Source organism: Glandiceps talaboti, chromosome 12 (assembly GCF_964340395.1).
Source record: "Glandiceps talaboti chromosome 12, keGlaTala1.1, whole genome shotgun sequence".
Lineage (NCBI taxonomy): Eukaryota > Metazoa > Hemichordata > Enteropneusta > Spengelidae > Glandiceps > Glandiceps talaboti.
Window position 1 is genome coordinate 6,957,396 of NC_135560.1, and position 14,750 is coordinate 6,972,145.

Genomic DNA, 14,750 nt, shown 5'->3' on the forward strand with positions numbered 1-14,750 from the left:
TTGGAAGGTCAGGAAATCAAAAACATTTCCAAGAATGGTCTTCATTCAGTGAACAAAAATATTTAGTCTTGAAAATAATACTTGCAGTATTAATTAGGCTAAATCTTACTTCAATTGTCTCCGTTGAAAACAACAAGAAATGCATACACTGACTTCTGACCCTTTGGCATTCTGTCTTCCTGTTATGGTTGGAATCTAGAAGGACTGCATACATTACTGTACTTACAAGTACTTTTTTGACCTTTTGTCAGAATATATCTTTGGTCTTGCTAACTTTTATACCGAGTTGAACTAATTTTTACGCTGAGTTGAACTGACTTTTACACAGCACATTCATTGATATCTGGTAAAAACAAAGAAACAAAATTTCAAACCATTTGCCAGAGTATTCTTGATCAAGTGCACATACCATAGACAATTCTATGCCAAATTCAAAATTGATCTTTAAAACATTTCAAAGTTACAGCAAGATGTAGCCGTCCCTATGCAATGTTTTGGCTATGGGCAGTATTAAAGTACTAAGGTAAAATCTACTGGGGTTCCTACATTATTTTATCAGGGTACCCAAACAAAATTGCCATAGATTCTATGGCAAATAGTGCCTTTCTGTTACTGGTGGTTCCCCAACCTTAGCAAAAACACTCCTATATGTATCAAAATGGCATTTTAACTTGATATCCTTGTTATCACATACTGTCCAGTAGTATTTCTGCTTATTTTTAATTAACCCACCAAATCATGGAATTTGGATAAAATCTTGAGATAAAATGTATTCAGTCAGTCCAATAAAGTGATAGATAGCTGACGTTTCGGGATTAACCCTTCTATGGGCTAAAATCTAACATGGAATTTTGATGTTGAGAGTCAATAACTCCCAAAGGTGAGGAATGAACAGCTGTACATTTTTCTTAGTTGAAAATTATATTACAAATTTAACATTCATTTCTATAAATAATCCAACACAGTATTTGTCCACAACAGTGGCTACTTCAGGGCTACATGGCTAATTCCCTGGGCTAATTATCATTATTTTCAGAGTACGAGCAAATTGAAAATTATTCACAGAATGCTAGCCTAGAATCCAAGCGATTAGGGATTTTGAATTTTGAATTTTGATTTCCCAATCCAGCATGTTGGGAAATAACAAATTCAAAACCCCCATCCGCATGGATTCCAGGCTAACAGAGTACTGGATCAAAGACGAGATCCCAGATAGGCCTCCAGGATCTATGATCAAAGGTACAGCCTCTTGTGATTTAAGATGTCTGATGTGTGGATTTACAAGGATTTGCCTCGACATAATTATTTGACATACAAGCTAAAATCAGAAATCTGTCCACAGCTACTGACAACTAGTCATGACCAGTATAACCTATAAACATTACTTGAATGATACCAAGACTGTTTTAATTTCTATAAACAGTGCCCTCTGTAGCTCAATGAGATAAAGAGAATCTCACATCAATGGTTTTGCTTTGCTATCCAATATATAATGCACAAGATTTGAAAGATTTGAAGATCTGATCCACAGTTTAGTGTTCATTTTGTCACCATCACAGATTTGTACATTTGAATACTAAGGTAAGCTCAAAAAAATTACAAAACCAGGAAAAATTTACATCAAATACTTGAACAATGTTGTTATTTTTGCTGAATTATCCTTGGAAAGATGTCATGGTTAAAAACTCAAGATAGATATCAGTCCTTACCTTGGCAGTACTTGCCACTGCTGACTACAGCATATCCAGGGTGGCATCTACACTTGTAATTTCCATTCAAATCTTCACAAACACCATTTTCACAGATGTTGGAGCCAAGCATACATTCATTTATATCTACAAATCAAATAGCAATAGTATTAAGTGGGGCATCAAAAACAGCTTGAAAACCATTTTCAAAGACATTGGCACATAGTCTAGATGCTAACATGGTATCATTTCATTTCTGACAAGAGAAATCTTGAGATTTAATGCACTAGACTGAGATGGCACAAGACATACATACATTTATGTAGTATTATACAATGAAAATCATAAACCCTGAAACTAAACGTCGCCTGGCTCGACAAAAATCTCACTAACATTGCTACATTTTATCGTCTGCCTAGACAAAAATCTTACCAACAGTGTTTTCTCAATTTTCTGGCGTGACAAACATCTTTACCGATATTGTTACACTTTCTTTGCGCAAGCTACCATCATCTTAGGAGATCGGCGCCAAATGTATATGTTCCTGCCTGGTAAACCTAAGGTTGGTGCATTCTTTGATATTTTTGAAACAGTAAATTGACTAAAATGTATCAATCGTAATTAAGTTCTTATCGTGCCAGACGATAACATGTGGAATTATTAATTAGATTTTTGTCAAGCCAGGCGAGAAATTTTACAACATCAAAGAGATATTTTGTCTAGCCAGACAAAAAACTTTAGCAGTGTTTAAGAGTGAGATTTTTGTCAATCCAGGCGACAGTTTGTTTCAGGGTTTATGATTTCCGTTGTATATATAAATGATACATCAATAGTATCAAAACAGATATCAAAAAAAAGAAACATTATATATTTAATTGTGTATATATTGATACCTTTTTCTTACAACTTTGTGGAGATACTGGGATGAATAACAGAACTAAAAAATAACAACAATTTGGTCAAAAATAGAATTTTACAGCAGGAAAATTGAAAACATAATTTTATCAAACATGTGTTTGTGCACTAGCACTTGTATACCAAGGCCATGCATATGAATTTTCTTTAAATAAGTACCGTTTCACAAAAAGTGATATCGAAAATCTTGGAAAGATATTTTATAATAAAGAGGTTTGGTTCTTTATTCATTTAATTTTTCATAGTGTATCACTCACTTTTCTCGTCACTATCTTTGCCCATTCCATTTTTACATAATTGTTCAAATTCCAGTGAATTTTTAGCAGCACATCTACCACATGGATTGCCCCAGCCCATGTCAACATCCATGGCAACCATGGAACAACAGCATGTAGACTTGGTAACCAGCATTGGAGATGGCATTTGACAATGGTTGTCAACAATGGTGTAACAATTTTCCTTCCTGGATTCTGAGAAAATGAACAAATGAAAGGGTTTTATTTGTCAGTTATTCATGGTTAATGGGTACTGTTTGTGACACAGGAAGTGGTCAAACCCACCATTGTTAAGATTTACAGGAGTAAACTGTTCCATTTCATTCCCTACTTTTAAGAACAATTTACTGTCCAGTACACATGGTATAGAGGTATGGCATGATGTACAATTAATGGAGTGCCTGCAGCAAAACAAATACTATAAATGCACTTTTTTCAATGATTCTTTTAATTCTCAGTTCAGATTAAGATTAACATTAAGAGTGAAAAACAGTTGTTTAGCAGAGCTCTATTGAAAAAAGCAGGTCTAGAATAAAAGACTAATCTTCTGTAATCCTTATGGCTCCATTGATAAGACAATACCACAATGAGAACCTAGGACTGAATCCTTGGCCTTTAAGTTCATTCGATTAAACATGTACAGTTCCACATACAATTTGATTGCTTTGTAAAATGGATTCTGTGAAATTAAAAGTTTGGCATTAAAACTGTCAAGGGCAAAACAATACAACTAAAACTCGCATAAACTTTAGGTTTATCAAGTCTGTTTTGTTCAATTTGAATCAATAATTTCCTATTGAGAAAGCACCCTTAAGCACAAAACTAATCAGTCTAAGTCAGATTTTGACTTACTATTAGTCTATTTCCTATGCAGTATCGTTACCGTTTACACCTCCATTTAGTTAGAAACCATATTGACATCCAGATTAACTTACTACAGGTACATCGGGACTAACTGTTTTGTTCATTGAATTAGGGCTATCCATGCAACTGTTTTGATTTCCTGTACTTTCATTTTACAGGAACAAAACAAGTCCGAGTCGGAAATTGAAGCCAGTTTTTAATTTATTTACAACAGGTATATCAGTTCTAAATGTTTCTGTTCATTGAATAAAGGTCATTCTATACTAATATTTTGATTTCCTGTATATACAGGAATGAAAGTAGACGACAATTGAAGAGATGTCCATTGAGGGTTTCTCTGCAACTTACACTGTTCTTGTAATTCAGGCTAATTGAGAATATTTTATACACTGGGTGGCACATATAAGTAAGAAAACAACATTCCAGCTATATCTACCTAGAATAGTTACTGTAAGGACTAAATAGTTTGCATTCTGATAACTTTTACAAAAACATGTTACACAAGATACAATCCACATTAAAATTTCAGATCACAGTGCTAAAACGTTCTAGCCATTTAGTGGACATATAAGGATCTGAATGCGAATGAAGAAAGTATACCTTTGCAAAAACTTGTTTGCTAAGCAAATTTATACTACTGTAGTATTAGTATTACATGAGAAGGTCTATGCATCTACTCTGATACTCAACTTTGATCATATAGTGACAATTTCTGACTGGGATATAATTCATAGAAACATGTTTGCTACTTTAGTAGATTCAAACATGGAAGTATAACCCACACTTCCATGATTCAAATGTCGGCCATGTTACCCAGTTTTGATCATTTCAGAAAACAATATGTTTGTATCATCTGTTTAGTGTGAAACAATTTAACTAGATTTCAAACCCAAGTACAACTGCCGTCATCGAAGTATTGACATGAACCTATTACAAACAGGGAAAGTAAACAACTTATATTGGATTGCAGTGTTCTCCACGGTCCCTTTTAAAGGGGTGGCCCAACCCATTAAATTTTGCTATCGCCCCATTAAAACTGCTGCCACCCTTTTAAATTTACATACATTAACTCAGTGTTCTGACTGCATTTGTTCGGAGAGTCCACTGCCCATTGTTTTACAAGGGGTCACTTACATATGTGCAAACCAGTGTTACTTTTGAAACAATGAAAGGGAAATTTAAATTACATACACTATTGTTCGACAACTACAACTGGTGCTAATTACGACTTGTTAGCCCTAACACAAGGTGTGACTCAAAATAATAAACATAGTTCACACCTTCGAGCTGACAGGATTGTGTAGCGACAAGATAAATGTCCATATTCAATTTCATTGACACCGTACAGTACACGTCCATTCATCAGTCAAAAGAGTGTAACAAACTAATATACCTTGGATAAAGTGTTGATATTACTTCGGATCATCAGTTCTGAGTTCAATTTTACTATGAAAACACTTTTAGTTTGTAGTTTGACATCGTACATTGTGAAATGTCAAGTGACTGAAAAACATGCATTTTCCAAAATGGTGGGTAATAATGTCACTAACTATCACCAGATCATAGTAAGTATCATGTTTCACAAGATTTAGGATAGACATGAAGCCTGCATGTAAATATATATGCAGTTTAAACAAACTCAAATTAAGGATTTTGCTTTGATTTCATCAAGGCTTTGAGTTCTGGGCTGGAGTTAGAAACAGAAAGATAGAACTCTGTGTGCCATCATCTCAGTAGGAACAATTTGAAAGCAGTCTGTATTTGTAGAAATAGTCAATGACCTGTTGAGTTTAATGTATTTGCCAAATTTTTTACTCCTAAACTACAAGTATCCCGGTAACCCAGGACGGGCTATGAGTAGCCTAGGTCCTGCTATTACAATTGTACAAGTGAGTAAAATGTGCTGGATCATTTGAGTAGCTAGTGTATAATATACCGCTTGCACTTTTATGTAACTATATGCAAATTAGTATGCTAATATCGATGCAAATTAGTCACCCCTTAATTTTTTCATCTAATAATACTTTGCGCTGCATGTTGGAAGTATAGAGACCTGTATTACATTTCATGGTTTGATAAGAATAGTTGTATGGCCTCTTTACATAATTCACATTCACAAACAAATTTGAAGTTCCCCTGGTATTTCCTGTGCACATAAAGAGGCCATAAATCTGTTCTTATCAAACCATGAAATGTTATACAAGTCTCTTCAGTTTTAATATGCTGTGCCTAGCATTATTAATCCATTTCATTTGTTTACTTTCCCTGTCGGTAACAGTTTCATTTCATCAATGCTTCGATGTCAGTAGTTGTACTTGGAGGAGATACACTGACCTATAAACACTACACAACTTTTTATGTACTTTCACCAAGTGCTAACAAAACTACAACTGAAACCATCTGTATCGTAATAACAGATTAACAGCCTATGATTTGTAATAGGCTTCTCAAAGTGACACCATACTATTACTAGTACAAGGTCCATGAATGGGGATCATGGATATCATAGATGACCCTTTCCTTGATCTCTAACTGAATTGACCCTAACACTCTCCTTGTAAATGGCCCACTGGGAATGTCAGGGTAGTGATTCTAATTCCCATAGATGACTACTGTGTTAACATTATACTCTGTTTAGTGTTATAATCCTGAACTTATGCCATGTCCTACTGATGTAGACAATACTGACGTGGTTAGCTAACCACATTCACAGGGTATCAATTTTTTTATGTAGGGAAAAAGCGTTGAAACTGGTACAAGCAGGAAAACTTCTTATTATAGTTGTTTATACGTGTATACTTTTAATTAACATATCAGAGGTTTCAGATCATAGCAGCTAATGTTTTATGTAGGAGAAAATGTTAACACTAGTAACATGTGCCAAAACTGGTACAAGTACGTAAACCATTTATACTTCTTACTTTTAACTTTAATAAAGTATTGAAGCAACACTCAAGATTTTAGAGATCCAGATAATTTTCTTACAAAATACAAGGTGTCAAAACTGGTACAAGCTGGTCAACTTCCTATCCTATTGTCATTAATTGTAAGTAAAAAGTATTACAAACACCAGATACTTAAGAAATGTAACTAATTTATGTACAGAGAAAAAAGTCAACATTGTTAAGGGCAGGTAAACTTTCTATAGGTTGTTGTTTTAATGTAAATGATACTAGAGTTTCGGATATGTAGGGAGAGTGTGGTAAAACTGGTAAAGGCAGTTAAAGCTCATTATGGTGACTTTTCAACAAAATACTCCATACCAGAGATTTCTGAGATGTATCAAGGCTTAATAAAAAAGTTGTTGGTGTGTTTAACTACCTATATTTTATTCACTTTCTAAGCAACATACATGATATCATAAATTTCTTCTGTGTATCTACACATGACAAACAAAATGTATAAAACATTTTTAAATGGTGATATAGCTAGGCTTGACTATAAAGTAAGTGAAAGCAACTTGAAGTCAGCCTTTTCCTGAGATATACAAAATAATTCTGGTGTAAAAATATATACCGAAAGTAGAAGAGTATATTTTTCTTACCTTCACATGTACGCCCATCTCTGGTGAGAAGGAAGCCAGGTGAACAAATACAATAAAATGAACCTTCACTATTTGTACAGTCACCATTAGTACAGATGTTGTCCATTTCACATTCATCCATATCTGTAGAATTGAATTTTAAAACAAGTATGTTACTTCTATGGTCATGAACATAAACAGAGCATAAACCGAGCCGGATTTAAAGAATGATCCTATGTAATCCCCTCATGGTTCCATTGATAAGATAACACTAAAGCGAGAACCTGGGATTGAATCCTTGGTCTTTATGCCAAGAACCTAACACTATAATAACCATCATATTCCACAAGGTTGAGTTATCTGGCCTGTGAGCATGTCTACATAATTTGTTGACTATGAAACGTTCTCTTCATTTGATTTATTGTGGACAATGTTTATAAATCTGAAAAAAATGATGTCTCCCAGAGAGAACACACACACACAAATGATAAACATACATGTCATACAAATATAATGCTCACAACAATCTGAGAGACTTTTTCTACTAGATTGTGTACTATTTTTGAAAAGTCTTTCAAAAACAAACATTAGACACATATGTTCAAACAAGCACTTTCTGGAGTTGACCCTTACTGGGGTCATTGGACAGTACTTTTAAATTGGTTTGTAGTCTGGTATGTTATAAATTACTTTGATTAGAAGTCTTTAATTAATCTTTTTTATCCTTTATTTGCTTCATTCCCTTTCCATTCAACTTTCAAAGATTGCATCGTTATTTTTTGTTCATTTTCGGGTTTAATAGAATTCAAATCAGTTGTCCAACGTTGAATATAATTCTTTCCACTCAATTGAGTGACTGATTCTGAATTGATCAATTTAAAGTACAGCTTTTTGTGTTATAACTGGAACCCCTTTTGACATTGAGTTTGAGTTTTAAACAGTAGAAATCCTTTGAAAATGCTTTATAAAGAGAATAGCAGGTAGTTTTGTCTGTGTTGGGCTGGGCTAAGCTACGTGTAACTTCAAAGGTGAGTATTGAACTTCATAGATAGCTTGGAGGACAGACTGTTTAGTGACTCATTTGTTAATAACTAATTCATCCATTTACAAAATTCATTGTTAATCTTATCATTATTTTTTTCTTTCATGTTTTTTCTATAGTGAGGGGTCCTTTGACTTCAGATACAAGTACAAGACCTTCGCAAGACACAAAGTCATTGGTAAACGGTTTCTTTAAATCATACATTTTTTTTAAACCACAGGTGGTCTAGCATTGCTCATGGTCATAGTTTTCAGTTCACTTCAGTTCAGGGTACTTTCCTTAACAGACAGCGATGGAATTCTTAAAGTTGTCTACCAGCAAACACGTACACTACAGCAACATACACATACCGATAGGTCATACTGAACTGATTTATTAGTTGCCCAGGTTTCCAGGCGGGTAACCTATGGTGTCAATGGTGATAGGCCACACATAAACCCACTTGTATGTAATTCCATCACGAGCAAACACTTTGACTGTAGACAAGTTTTTTCTTCAATTTTTCTACAGAATGATCAACCATATTCTTGAAAATACTATATTAGCTACAATTAACTTTAAATTAGCAAAATCTTACAATGTCCTCCAGTAATATGATGTTATCTGCAGACATTTTTTTCTTCAATTTTTCTAAGATTTCATAATTTTTAAAAATGTTAATTTTCCATCATGATCACAACAAAAATGTTTTCAAAACAATATACAGTATTGACTGCAGACAATTTCTTCTTCAAGTTTTCTACAAAAGGATGAGTGACATGTTTCTTCAGTGTATTCTTTTTTGTTATCAGCTGTATAAACTAAAAACATACAGTTGACTATGGCAACAAACATTGGATTACAATTGGCAGTTGGACACTCAAGGGTGCCAGCTTGTTTCCATATCACCCCAAATTGGTATGACTGCAGAACACATGTGGATAAATACCAGGGTTTAAGCAAGGACAAGCAGTACTTTCATAACATGCGATAACTTTACAAATACATGTGTATACTGAATGTGTTGAATACTTCAGTAACGTTGATCTGTAGAGTACAATCATTCAGTTGACAAAGTAACTGTTTGGTTTAAATCAATATTCATTACTTGATTGTGTAAACTACTTATGATCAGAGCATGACAATAAGTTATATTAACTGCTAGTAACTTTTCGTTTGGAGATACATTACTTGCAGGTAGTATAACTTGTAGTTGTGCTGTCAGAGTTGAACAATAACTTTGATTTGTCTAAACAGACCTGATGAACATATTCAGAAATGCACAATCATAATCTATCCACATATCAATTAATCTCTGTCAAACAAACAAACAATCAATCAATCAATCAATCAATCAATCAATCAATCGAAGGGCATTGAATTTACTGGTGTTCATGATTTACAGTCATGTCTGATGATAGACAGTATCATCAGTTTATTGATAGACATAAGTAGAACTTTATACATGTTCAAATGTCAATCAATCAATCAATCAATCAATCAATCGAAGGGCATTGAATTTACTAGTGTACATGATTTACAGTAAGGTCTGGAGATAGAACGCATGATCAGCATATTGACAGAGTATTTTGTATTTGTTCCTATGTCAATCAATCAATCAATCAATCAATCAATGGAAGAGGCATTGATTTTACTTTGATGTAAATGTTTTATGGTAATGTCTGGTGATAGACAGCATGATCAGTTTATTGACAGACATAAGTAGGACTTTAGAGTTTCTTTATTGTCAAAGCCACCTATTATCATTTCATCCAGTAGCTCAAACGTGCTCTTTAAGCTATCATTTTCATGAGCTTGATGGGTAGCGAAATTCCTTGCAAATTCCAATTTACCTTAAGGGTATTCCACCCATACTTCAACTTTCACACAAGTTGAGTAACACTGTACACCGACAACAACTCAATTACATAAAATATAAACCCCATTAGTACTGTTACAAAATCCTTCTTTACTGTTTCCAGATTAATGTATCATATTTGCCTTGTTGATAACAGACAAAAAGCTGCATTTAATTTCCGGAAATGGATAACATTACAGTTTAGAGGGTACGGTTCAATAGTTTGAAAGCAAGGAGTTGTTTATTCTACAGTTTAATGTAAATGGAGAGGTCATCTGTCTGGCATAACTCAAACAGTAGTAGAACTCCCTATGAAGTCCACTCACAAAACTGCACTGATTATTTCCACTTGAAATTACAGAAAATTCACTCACAATTTAGATCCCATCATCTATTTTTTTTTCTCGTACCACATTTTCGCAACTTATAAAATGAAACAATACCATACTGCAACATATAGTACTTTTTCAAACATCATGTTTAGACAAATTATGAAATCAAACACTACAGAGAAATATTTTGATACACTTTTTTTTGCATTTGATGTTCAGAATTTGGGACATGACTCGACAAATCATCAATCATATTTTGTCATTATATTTCTATATTTCATTTATCTACTTCTTTTTTTTTCTTTTTTTATTTGAGGGTGGGGAAATAATAGTTTTCTCATGTTCAATATGATAATTGGTAGGATTTGTTAAACTAGGTCAATGTAATGGCCATAATATTGATTTAAGGATTAATTGATTATCTTTCTTTAAATTGATCTATGTTTTATAAATAACAGGTACAAGTACTGTGGAGCCCAATCTGATTAAAATCTGGCACGATTTCTTTTTGGCTGTTACTTTTACTGTCGTTTAAGAAGTTGTAATTTGTAAATTTTCCGAAGCTTCAGCACTTTGCTGGCTTCCTGAATGATTAAATACATTATGCAAAGTACCGGTATTTGTTGATGAAGATTTAAAAAAAAAAACAGGTGACATCTTACCTTGGCACTCTCCCCTTCTGTCCATGACATAGCCAGGTCCGCAGACATCCCTGATACATCTACCAGTAAAGTCCAACCTATAGCCAGTATTACATTCACATCGATATGAGCGGGGCAAGTTTATGCATTCTCCATTCTCATCACATAGACGTTCAAACAACTCACAGAATTTCAGATCGTCTGCTGGTTCAGTTACGGCACCCCTTGCACAAATCTCTGCATATTCAACTGTAAGAAGACAATTATTTCATACTCAACATTTGTATTTCCGAGGGCTATTCTTAAATGTGCTGATGCTCTTTGAGTTGGGCAACATATTCAAAAAAATGTAAATTTGACCTTTCTTGAGACATTACAGTTTCTTCTTTTTTTAATTCTTCTACAAGTGTTACTTTGATTATGCTTCTGAAAAAGTTGATTGAAAGCACTACTGGTAGATAATCTCATTGTATATTCAGCTAAAATGACAGCTTACCTGAACCATTCTCGGGACAAATCCTGCATGTTCCATCACCCCATCCTTTACCTTTGACATCACAACAACACAGTGATAAAGTAGTCTTCACTTTGCTTGGACTTGCACACTGTGCTGGACCATTGGAGGTAAGGTAGCAATAACCTCTAACCTCACCAGGTTCTGTCACACAAAAAAACAGCAAATGATTAAATTGACAATATTGACCCCCTACATGCTTCAGTTATCTGACGAATGTTTATCACATGTACCAAATTACAGACTGTAATTCTTTGATGGGTGTGTATTATCATATTACCCAGTACCTACAGGTCTGTGGAACACATTATAAAACATACATATCAATATATGTCTTGTTGCATGAGTGAAACATGAAGCCTACATCATTTTAGCTGCGTAATGAATGCCATATTGCATGAGTAAAACACCAAGCCTACATCATTTTAGCTGCGTAATAATGTCATGTTGCATGAGTGAAACACCAAGCCTACATCATTTTAGCTGTGTAATAAATGTCATATTGCATGAGTAAAACACCAAGCCTACATCATTTTAGCTGCGTAATAAATGTCATATTGCATGAGTGAAACACCAAGCCTACATCATTTTAGCTGTGTAATAAATGTCATATTGCATGAGTGAAACATCAACCATACACCATTTTAGCTATGTAATAAATGTCATATTGCATCAGTGAAACACCAACATCACATCATTTTAGCTGTGTAATAAATGTCATGTCACGTAAGTGAAACAACAAGCCTACATCATTTTAGCTGTGTACTAAATGTCATGTTGCATGAGAGAAATACCAAGCCTACATCATTTTAGCTGTGTAATAACTGTCATGTTGCATGAGAGAAACACCAAGCCTACATCATTTTAGCTATGTAATAAATGTCATGTTGCATGAGAGAAACACCAAGCCTACATCAGTTTACCTGTGTAATAAATGTCATATTCCATGAGTGAAACACCAAGCCTACATCATTTTAGCTGTGTAATAAATGTCATATTGCATGAGTGAAACATCAACCATACACCATTTTAGCTGTGTAATAAATGTCATATTGCATCAGTGAAACACCAACATCACATCATTTTAGCTGTGTAATAAATGTCATGTCACATAAGTGAAACAACAAGCCTACATCATTTTAGCTGTGTACTAAATGTCATGTTGCATTAGAGAAATACCAAGCCTACATCATTTTAGCTGTGTAATAAATGTCATGTTGCATGAGAGAAACACCAAGCCTATATCATTTTAGCTATGTAATAAATGTCATGTTGCATGAGAGAAACACCAAGCCTACATCAGTTTACCTGTGTAATAAATGTCATATTCCATGAGTGAAACACCAAGCCTTCATCATTTTAGATGTGTAATAAATGTCATATTCCATGAGAGACACACCAAGCCTACATCATTTTAGCTATGTAATAAATGCCATGTCGCATGAGAGACACACCAAGCCTACATCATTTTAGCTGTGTACTAAATGCCATGTCGCATGAGAGACACACCAAGCCTACATCAGTTTAGCTGTAGTACAATGCAGACTAACTGCTTGAAGCAAAATCTGACAACCTAATTAAATTATATACAAACACTTCATGTTACTGTATAGCAGTGCTGAAATTTATGTTTTGAATAAGATATCAGCTCTGTAGCAACTTTGTGATTAGCCAGTCGATATGTAAACAATTTACATCTTTATTCTTTTACGATCATGCAACAACAAGTAATGGGAGCACTTTGAGGACAGGTTATGAACTCACATATAAAGATACTCTGGATTTTGTACATTCTGAAGTATAATCAATTTACTTTACTTTCCACTTTACTTGTGTATGGATGTGCACCCCATATAATTTATTGATATGTTAATGGCATCGTACCGTGTCTACAACTATAAATAATATCAGGGAGAACCACACATTTCTAACCCAAAATATTTCAAGGAGACTGAGCTCCTCTCCATAATGGGTCTCCACTTCTGTTCTACAATTACATATTTACAAGTTTTTCCTATTGGTTGTAAACCATTGACAGTAAGCTGTTACATGTTAGGGTAATGTACCACTGAAACTGCCCAAAAATTGTTCCAGTTACTTATGTTGCAGCATTACATTATTTGCATCTAAATTTCCTGTACAGATGCACAATCAAGTGCCATTTCTTATCCAGAGACCCTTAATGTATAAAGCTACTCTAGCTATGAAGGATTATATACATATTATTACATTCCAGTGTGAGTTAGTTTTACATGAAATTTGCAATGAATGAACAAAGTGAACACAAGTATGTTTGAAGGTCATTTAATCTTTATTGTTGCACAAGACTGCTAAAACTCTTCCAAGGTTGGGCAATCTTTTCATAATAACATGATTAGGATAAGATTTCTAAACTTTTATGTGATATTGTGTGAACTTTAGTGATTAATTTGTGTCATTCTTAACATGACATGAAAATCTGCTTTCCTTAACTGCGATAATAACTCTGTGAAGGACGTTCTTGTTTTGGTCAATACAACATTCTCTTGCAAGTTTCTTTTCAACAAGTATTTATCAGTTTTGAATAAAGAACCCCCTAGCACATACATGATGGCATTGGTTCTAGAAATACCATGGCAGAAAACAGTTAAGGTATACAACCATAAACATTTTTGCAATTTTTGGTTCCATTTCTTTCTTTTTGTGTATACTAAATATCATAATCTGATATAACCTGGAAATTTTTATTTACTTCAGAATAGACTCTAGGCTATTTAATTAGGGTTTGATGACCTTATGATGCTCTGTTAAAATTAATTGTCAATGTTAGGGAACTTAGGCTTTGTTGGCACAATCTAGTTCCATTCTTGGGTTTCACAAATACCAACAAGTTATGTATATTAGATACACAAATACCAACTAAGCATGTATATTAGATACACAAATAACAACTAAGTATGTATTAAATACTCAAATACCAACTAAGTATGTATATTAAATATACAAATACCAACTAAGTAATGTATATTAAATACACAAATACCAACTAAGTATGTATATTAAATACACATATACCAACTAAGTATGTATATTAAATACACATATACCAACTAAGTATGTATATTAAATAGTTAATACAC

General features: G+C 33.8%; 1 protein-coding gene across 3 annotated transcripts in view; it reads right to left on the bottom strand.

Annotated features, from left to right (window-relative positions):
- LOC144443507 (fibrillin-1-like) overlaps window positions 1–14,750 on the bottom strand; it is a 44,629-nt gene that overhangs the window by 20,332 nt on the left and 9,547 nt on the right. For 2 of the 3 annotated variants that reach the window (XM_078133010.1, XM_078133009.1), the window contains 5 exons: window positions 11,614–11,775; window positions 11,139–11,366; window positions 7,287–7,409; window positions 2,861–3,073; window positions 1,710–1,835 (listed from right to left, as the gene is read on the bottom strand). In XM_078133010.1, coding sequence (XP_077989136.1) covers window positions 1,710–1,835; window positions 2,861–3,073; window positions 7,287–7,409; window positions 11,139–11,366; window positions 11,614–11,775 — 852 coding nt within the window. The remainder of the gene's footprint in view (window positions 1–1,709; window positions 1,836–2,860; window positions 3,074–7,286; window positions 7,410–11,138; window positions 11,367–11,613; window positions 11,776–14,750) is intronic. The other variant, XM_078133011.1, reaches the window with a different exon arrangement.